Source organism: Echinops telfairi, unplaced genomic scaffold (genome assembly GCF_000313985.2).
Source record: "Echinops telfairi isolate 266 unplaced genomic scaffold, ASM31398v2 ScPeMD7_7469;HRSCAF=8507_1, whole genome shotgun sequence".
NCBI classification, from domain to species: domain Eukaryota; kingdom Metazoa; phylum Chordata; class Mammalia; order Afrosoricida; family Tenrecidae; genus Echinops; species Echinops telfairi.
This window is the reverse complement of record NW_022111373.1, coordinates 35,740,037-35,748,986: the sequence shown is the minus strand read 5'-3', so window position 1 is coordinate 35,748,986 and position 8,950 is coordinate 35,740,037. Positions and strand designations below refer to the sequence as shown.

General features: G+C 40.1%; 1 protein-coding gene and 1 non-coding gene across 2 annotated transcripts; one reads left to right on the top strand and one right to left on the bottom strand.

Moving 5' to 3' along the window:
- Window positions 1-2,366: 2,366 nt before the first annotated feature.
- LOC115873932 lies at window positions 2,367-2,530 on the bottom strand. Its single transcript, XR_004048700.1, has one exon. It is a non-coding gene; the product is annotated as a U1 spliceosomal RNA (small nuclear RNA).
- A 100-nt stretch (window positions 2,531-2,630) lies between these two features.
- On the top strand, window positions 2,631-3,685 carry LOC105978965 (peroxisomal succinyl-coenzyme A thioesterase-like). The gene is given in 2 exon segments (XM_030888870.2): window positions 2,631-3,377; window positions 3,379-3,685. Coding segments are annotated over 2 exon segments (843 nt in total). The 3' UTR covers window positions 3,475-3,685.
- The last annotated feature ends 5,265 nt before the right edge of the window (window positions 3,686-8,950 follow it).

Sequence of the window (8,950 nt, the reverse complement as noted above, 5' to 3'; positions counted from 1 at the left end):
ATCTGCCTCTCAGGAGTATAACCTGAAAGTCTATTAACCAAAACCAAACTACTGCTAGTGTGTCGATTTTCAATTCATAGCAAACCTATATAGGGTTTCTGAGGCTTGTTACATCTTTACAGAAGCAGATAGTTTCCTCTTTCTCCCACAGAGCTGCTGGTGTGTTTGAACCTCTAACCTGGTGGTTAGCAGTCCAATATTTGTCTGCTAGCACCACTGGAACCATAAGAGTCTATTAGGCACCAGTAACCCAACCCAAGGCAAAAATTTTAAGTTGCCAGGTAGTTCCGGCTGGATTGGGAATATTAGAAGACAGGCGAATCCGGGAGCATTTCCATGACTGACCATTTCTACAAAGTGTAGAGTCTGTGACATCTCTTGCACAGAAAAGATAACTCTACAAAGAACTAACCTTTGCATTGTCTGCAAATCCTTCGCTGTATCAATCTTGATACATTCTGCCATAATTACATTAGTAGCTGGACATTATGCAGACAGCGAAAATTGAAGTAATCCTAAAGCTTATTTTTGTACCCTATTCATGACAAATTACACTGTTGCCCTGAATCTATTTGCTTTTTGTATATTAACTTAGGTCCCAATGTGAGTATGTGCATAACATTGTAGAAGTATGAAACATAAGAAATGATTATGGATGAATTTTAATGTACCTTTAGACAGTATAGAAAAATCAAATGGAAAATAGATGTTGAGAGGAGAGGATAGAAAATAGGATAAAAAATAATAATACATATTTTAGCCCTCTCAACATATTCTATATTCCATGAGCTCAGCACTGAGTCATAGAATTCATTTGATTAAAGATTGATGGGAAAGAAATCAAGTCTCAAAAACAAAATAGCAGAAAGATCTTCTTAGAAACTGATGACTGTAACTTTTGTCAAGTTCAAATGAACAGTATTTCCAAGAAAGAAGAACAATTAGCACTAAGACATACTGAAAACGCGTGGCTTTGGAGTCAGATATATTTCTTACTCAGTCACTTACCAGGTATGTGATCTTGAATCTGGTATTTAATTTCTGAGCACCAGCTTCTTTATCTGTAAAATAGAGATATCTACCATGTAGAGGGATTGTTAAGATTAGGGATAATAGGTAAAACTTCTGATACCTCATCTGGCACATAGATTAAATGGTTACTGTTATTCTCACAGAATTTAGAATTCTTACAAGGTAAGGAGCCTTGGTGGCTCTGTGAGTTAAGCATCGGGTCCCTAACTGCAAGATCAGCTTCTCAAACACACCAACCTCTCCACGGGAAAAAAAATTGAGGCAGTCTGCTTCTGTAAAGATTTACAGCCTCAGAAATCTTAGGGAACAGTTCAGTTCTATCATGTAAGTTCACTGTGAGTCAGAATGGACTTCATGGGATGCTCCTCACTTGGTAGTAGCCCACAGTTATTCAGTGGGAAACCAAGTGATGCTGCATGATAGAAAGTTGGCCCTTAGATAAGTGGAGCAGTTGACCACATGGAATGGCATGGCACTCTTCTACTCACCATATAGTTTCCCTTGTATTCCTTACAGGTATGAGTGTGGCACCCCACACTCACTGTAGCACTGGCAACATGGGAAACTCTTTACCAGGACCATCAGAGGCAGGTGTGACACCAAAGTGATTGTTCTGACAGATTACAGAAAGACAATGCCTTTAACCTGAAGTATACAGAGTGTGAAGAGTTGAAAAGACACTATCCTGGCTACTAGCAAAAGGAGACCAGGAACCCCCACTTTCGAAATTATTGCAAATATTCCAAAAGAACATCAAGCATCATGAGATATCTATCTACAGTACTATTTTACTGTTGGAATTAATGAACAACAAGTTCATTTCAGAACATGGTTGAATTCATAGTAACTTTTATCATCTATTTTCCGTATCACCCATTATAAAACATACACTGTCTTAACAGGTTGGGTAGAGTGCTGAGGAAACATAAAACTGTTGGATATTACACAGGATCTGTTATGCTGATAAAAGTCAAGAACCACTGTTCTCAGTTTTGTGGGTCAAGGAAATGATAGTGTATGTCATAATATACTTGCTTACACAGCCTGTTAGAAGAAACGTAGGGCCTAGAACTTCAGTCTCCTGATCCACAGTCCATTGCTTCCAAACAAATTTGTGGTGGCATACAACTTTGAATGCATGAAGTGAATATTGTCAGACATTAACCAGTAAAGAAATCACATGCTGGGCTGCAGTCCCAAAACTGTGCTGCGGACTCTGTCTGGCTTGTGTTCCATTTACTGAAGAACCTGAAACTGCTTCTATTCTCTGCAAACTCACTTGGATCACAAACCAGGCTTTGGTGTGAATTCTTTCTCACAAGGAGCCAAGGACCGAGGGGAGCGTGCGAACGCAGTCCCCCACTACCACAAATGATGCAGTCGAGTTTCCCACATTTGGGGAAATCACAGGGGTCAGCACATCCGAAGTGCAATGGATAAGCCTAGCCCTGGGAAAACCACCTTCGTGATCATGGTATCTCCCCTGCCAGTTATGGAGACTAGGGCAAGTTGCATGACTGTGAGAACTTGCCAGCAGCTATTCACGGATCACAGGGAAATGTCTAAACACGCCTTATTGGAAATAAACCCATAGGTGAATGAACTGGAATCCCAGTAAAAATCCTTTAACTTTCACCTATTTCGAGAACAGACTTGGACCTTTCCCAGGAGTCATTGACATCTTTGGCCTAGGAGGGGGCCTGCTGGAATACAGAGCCAGCCTTCTGGCTGGTCATGGTTTTGCCACCTTGGCTGTAGCTTATGAATATGAAGATCTCCCCAAGACATCTGACAACATATTCCTGGACTACTTTGAAGAAGCCCTGAACTACATGCTTCAACACCCCCAGGTAAAGGGCCCAGGCATCGGGCTTCTGGGCATTTCTCTCGGGGCTGATATTTGTCTCTCGATGGCCTCATTCCTGAAGAACATTGCAGCCACGGTTTCTATCAATGGATCTGCGTTCAGTGGAAACAGAGTCATCTATTATAATGAGACAAAAATCCCATCATTGGGCTATGACCCAAGAAGAATCAAGGTAGTTTTCTCAGGCCTCCTGGACATTGTGGATACTCGGATTGATATTGTAGGCGGGTGTGAGCACCCCAGCATGATTCCTATAGAGAAGGCCCAGGGGCCAATCCTCTTCATTGTTGGACAAGATGACCATAACTGGAGAAGTGAATTCTATGCCCAACTGGCTGCTGAACGGTTACAGACCCACGGGAAGAAAATGCCCCTGATAATCTCCTACCCTGGGGCTGGACATTGCTTAGAGCCACCTTACTTCCCCATGTGTCCCGCTTCTGTGCACAGAGCCCTGGACAAGATTGTGATCTGGGGTGGGGGAGCCCAGAGCTCATTCTAAGGCCCAGGTAGATGCTTGGAAGCAAATTCTAAGCTTTTTCTACAAACATCTTTGCATGCCCCCCAAATTGTAACACACTGCTCTGCTGTTGACATGAGAGATTCAAGGATAGATTGTGGTGTTTAATAATCTGTGTGAATCAGTTCTCCCCTGGATAACATTAGATTTGTGTTATTGGCATCAATTATGTTTAAAAATTAATCATGTAATTGTAATTTTTTAAAAAGAAATGGAATTATTGCTTATTTTAATTTATTCTTCACACTTAAATTTTCCCCCAAAACTCTATACAATATATACTTTACTGTTTAAAAAAAAAAGAAATCACATGCTGTTGAGTTGATTTCAACTCATGAAGAAGCTATGTGTCAGTAGACCTGGGTAGAACTTCAGAAGGTTTTCAGTGACCCCGCTCAGAAGTAACCGGTAGGCAGACTCAAGCCACAACTTTTCGGGTAGCAGTCAAGCTTGTTAAACCATTCACACTGCCGAAAACTCCTGGCAGAGAATAGGTCACATTTTTTATAAATGTAAGACAGTACTCGGCACATATAAAAACTCAGTAAGTGAAAATTCTTATCCTGATGGCTTTTTAGTAGAGTGGTTTTCCACTGTTGTTGAGAGTAACATAATTGCATTCAATTGTAACTTTTTTAAAAGTATGGCATTCTCTGTTCAGAATTATTGTATCATTAATGAAGTTTAAAGTGGTTTGTTTTCCAGGAAGCGGTTAATATCCAAAATTGGTCGTTATAACCCAAATGGACCTAAAGTCTTTATGTGATATTTGATAATAACATAAACACTATACAGTTACATGTTTTTTTATCAGAACGTATTCTCTTAGCCTGAATTAAAAATTCAGCAATAACTGTTATTTTCGTTTTTCTCTGGTGTTCTAGTAAAATATTTTGGTTTCTAGGTTTAGCATTTTTTCCTTGCTCATAACTGAAGGTCTTATTTTTCAAAGAAATTTTCTTCTATTATCTTTCCTTTGAAATATGAGAGAATATGAAATATCCTGTTATATGTAGTTTAAACACTTTAAAAATATTAAATACCAAAAATTAATAAGTACCTAATACTTGTCCTTGCTATTTACAGATTTATTTTAAGCATTATTAAAGTATATATTTGTGCTCTGTATGTTTATATTATAGAAACAGGGAATTACATGGTTGACAGAAAATGCATAAAAAGTGAAGTAAGATGGGAAAATTAGTAGCTGATTGTGTTTTCATAATGACTGTTTTACTTCACTTATTTAATATTTGAAAAATCTTTATAGCTGTGTAGTTCAGTGTGAAAAGCTAAAAACAAGTTTGGATGTAATATAAACTTACAATGCACAAATGTATTTGTATAATGCTCATGTAACTTTCTGTGTGTATGTAAGAAATATATATTGACAAGGCATTTGCCATTTCATCGTTTTCTAGACATACAAGTCAGTGGTCTTAATTGTGTTCATATTAAATAGGTTCCAAATTTTTCTATCACCCTTAACAGAAACTTTAAAACAAAACACTCAGCTGTCATGGAGTGAATTCTGACTAGCAACCCTGTGAACAGAAATTCCAAGGCCTGAAACAGTGGCTCTCCCTCTCTTCCTCGATCCTCCCCTGTTAGTTTCCATACATATTTTTCTTTTCAATATTTCATATAAACGAGACCATGGAACAGTTGTCCTTTGGTGACTCACTCATTTCACTCGGCGTAATGCTTTCAAGGTTCATCCATGTTGTAACATTTTAAATGGAATCATTTATCACTCAAGCCAGTGGGTCCCGTTTTCATGTCCCATATTCCTAGAATGGCAGGGAGAGGATGTTTTAAAATTCCCTTTTCCAGAAGACTCTTAGGAGTGCAGGCCCCTGCCATCATCAATGCTGAGGGCAGCTTTGCAGGCCAAACCCTGGGTGCACTGTATTGCAACCCTAAACAGCTATTAGCCTTTAATGTACATTCATACTTACAACAAAACCTGGCTTCATTCAATTCTGTGAACTGAAGAGGTGTAAACATTTACTTTTTCTCAGTGTGCTTTTAATTTGTACCTTTGGACCAGATTCTTTATGTATTAAGAGGTTTAACATTAGATCAGTATTGATTTAATATCTGCCCAGAAATGGTCTCTAGAGCTTTAGTATCTCATTTCCCAGAGGTGACAGAGAACAAAACCATTGCCTGAAAGAGATTTGTATCTAGCCATGCAAACAAAGAGAGTACCCATTTCTTAAAACTATACACTCTCCATATGAACCACCATAGCTAAACACAAAGGAAGTTCCCAGATGTTTCAGAGAAATTGAGAACTGAATAAGTGGTAGATACCACTGTGTGTTTGTTCTCATCCTTTTTGTCAACATCTGTATTCATCTGTGTGAGCTCTTTCTTTATCCAACTATCCAGAAACTGATTTCTAAGCTAAAAGAAATGTGGACTTTGCACTTATCCAATTAGAATCACCCAAAAAAAGGAGATGGGGGAGCTATAAGGATTAAATACTTCTCTGAGGGCTGAACATGGCCATTTTAAGTAAACACAGGTGAATTACAGTATGTTACATAAGGGCTTTTATTCAAAGGACTGTGTCAGACAAAAGACTTGGTTGTTTCATGTGCCATCCACTGGGACTAATCACAGAAGGCTTTGTTTCTCCAAAGAACGGGCTCAGTGGAGCAGTACTTCGATGTTATCAGTAGACTCAGTGGTTGCAGCATCTGTACCTCCGCTGGAACCCTTCCTCTGCTCCTGAGGGTGAAGCGGCCCTGCTCACGATAAATACACTGGGACTGGTCCGATGCAAGATGCTTAGAAGTGTTCTACGTGTTGTTGCTCCTTGAGATGATAATCAACTAGTATGGCCATTCTAGCCAGAAGTCCTTCTGTGATGTACACAGTTGTAGACTCCGTGCCTGTGGTTATGATCCCGTTTAGGAGGGATCGGAATTCTCTGTCCGGGATTAAAGTGGGGTTAGGTTGTGACCTGAGTAGAGCATGTGAACCAAATCACCCCCTTTGTTTCCTTGTGGACATCTTTAAGACTACTGTAGTAGTAGGTGGATTTAAGACGCCAGTCTTCATTTTCCTTGGGAATATGGTCAGCTGAAAGATAAACCACACCTCTGTCAAAGGTATTCCTCAATATATAAGAGCCACCTAGGACACAGGATCATCACCGGACCGTTTGGAAGAGCACTTCCAAGATCTCTGTCAGAAATGGCTGAGGCTGTTGAGACCAGGTGCACCAGAGAAGGTGGCAGAGACTCAGAGCAGCAGCTCTCGGACTGTACCTTCTCCCATCTGGCCTCATGCTACAGAACTGTGAGGCAGAGCAACAGGTGGGCTGGCAAAGCCAAGGAACCACCTGACTGAGAGACTGTGAACCAGAGAGAAACTTGGCTGCTAGCTGAGGAGAGTTGTTGTCGGGGACCAATGACTGTCGCCCCTTGCTCTGCACTGATCCCCTCCCTCATAAACCACCTTCATCAAGCGTCTTAGTTGGTGAGTCCTGTGTGGTCATTGCAATGAATTATTGAGCCCAGCACAGAAATGGAGTGCCATGAGAGGGATGGTTGGTGTCAGAACAGTATAAAGAAGGATGGAGGGGAAAGGCATGCCTCACTCTGCTTCATGGCAATAGGGAAGCCAGAGAAGGTCAGATATGTCCACCTCTGTTGCCATTTACCAAACTCCTGATACCCTTCAAGTATCCACTCAGTGCCCAAATTGACTTTTCTTCCCAAAGCCGACTTAATACCCATCAGACATTGGACCAGCAGGAGGAAAAACACTTAACGTGTGCTCTGAGCCCTCACATCACACCATGGCTGTCACTGCATTCACACAGACAGCACTTATGTCCCCATCCTCCCAGAAATCTGTGGCACTGCAACAATTTTTCAAAGGAAAAAAAAAGGCAGTTTAAAAACAGAACTAATTTTCACAGTTGTGCAGCTGGGGCTTCCATCTTTGAGAAATAAATGCCTCATCAGTGATGTCCGCAGAACTCACCAGAGGTATGTGTTCGTGACGAGGTGTGAAGGGGACAGCGAGGACTGGGAAATGGAGTGAAACCAGGAACCCACTGAAAAGGAGAAATGTGGGGAGATCTCTGGTTTTCCATCACCTTATTCAGAGGAGATAGAAAAATGAAGCTATCCCAACACTTCTCATTTTCAGGCTACGATGCTCTTGATCAGCAGTTCAAAACCACCAAAAGTTCCATCAAAGAAAGACCGGGTTTTCTATTCCCCTCAACTGTTACAGTCTTGGGGTTGCTAGGAGTCAGCAATGACTTGGCAGCAGTGAGAGTTATTCAAAGGACAGATAAGAAAGACTATAAAGTGGGAATGAGCAACCTGGCTTACAGGAGAATCGGGCAGGTCCTGTCTTTTTTTAACCAATCTCTGATCCAATCACTTGCAGTTAAATAAACCACTTCCATCAATTCAATTACTTTTATATTCAAACTAAAATGAAAGCAAAATACTTTGTGATGTACAAAGCAACTTCTTTTTAATTGGTATGGGCTTCCCTTCCATCAAATGTTATAAACATATGAACTGCGGAACTTGTGGTTAGCAGCCCAACTCATAACCTACTATGTTAGCAGGGCTACATTTATTATAGCAATTAGAAGGACTTAATTACATACCATATGAACAAAACTTAGAAGAGTTCCTGACCCCTAACTTGTTAAAATTAAGTTGAATGACTTATAGTCATATAATGCAAAATTATCAAATAGTTGATTCTAATTAGGAGAAAAGAATGCATTGATTCTTCAGAGATCAACAAATGGTCTCTGAAGGCTAAAATTCAAATATGTGGTTTTATATCTTAGTGTACCTAACATTTATTGTATGCTGACTATTTTCCAGTCATTATGCTAAGTAGTTAATATCTGTTATTTCATTTATAAAGTGGGAACTATTATTATCCCCATTTACAGGTGGGAAAACTGAGGTAAGCAAGTACATTTCTAAAAGTCTAAATGCTGCTAAGAGATAATGTGATATTTCAAAATTGGTTCTTTTAACTGCCAATTTTACAACGTACCCAAAATATGCCTGCTACTCCAAAACCAAATTCACTACCATCAAGTCACTAACTCAGCGACCCCTGTGGGTTTCTGAGACTGTAACTGTTTACGGGGGTAGAAAGCCCTGTCTTTCTCCCAAGGAGCTGCTGGTGGTTTCGAACTGCCAGCCATGCGGATCACAGCATAACACATCATGACTACACCTCTGGGGATCCAAAATATAGATTATTTGGGGCAGTAATAAAATATGATCATTTTATCTCTCAGTTCCTTAATAAGGCAAACGAAGTCTGCTTATTATTCTGTACCCCTGTGTTGTCAGTTGTATGCCATGTTTTCATCAGCAGAAGGAAGCCCTAGGGCCTTAAGTAATTTTTTTCTCTCCTAAGTGCTAGTAGTTCATTTGTGATTCCGTTTTGTCCAGACACAGTAGGTACAGGTTTAATATCAAATTTATTTTCTAACTTCTTCTCTGCGTGAAGGATGAGCCCTGACTTTGTGG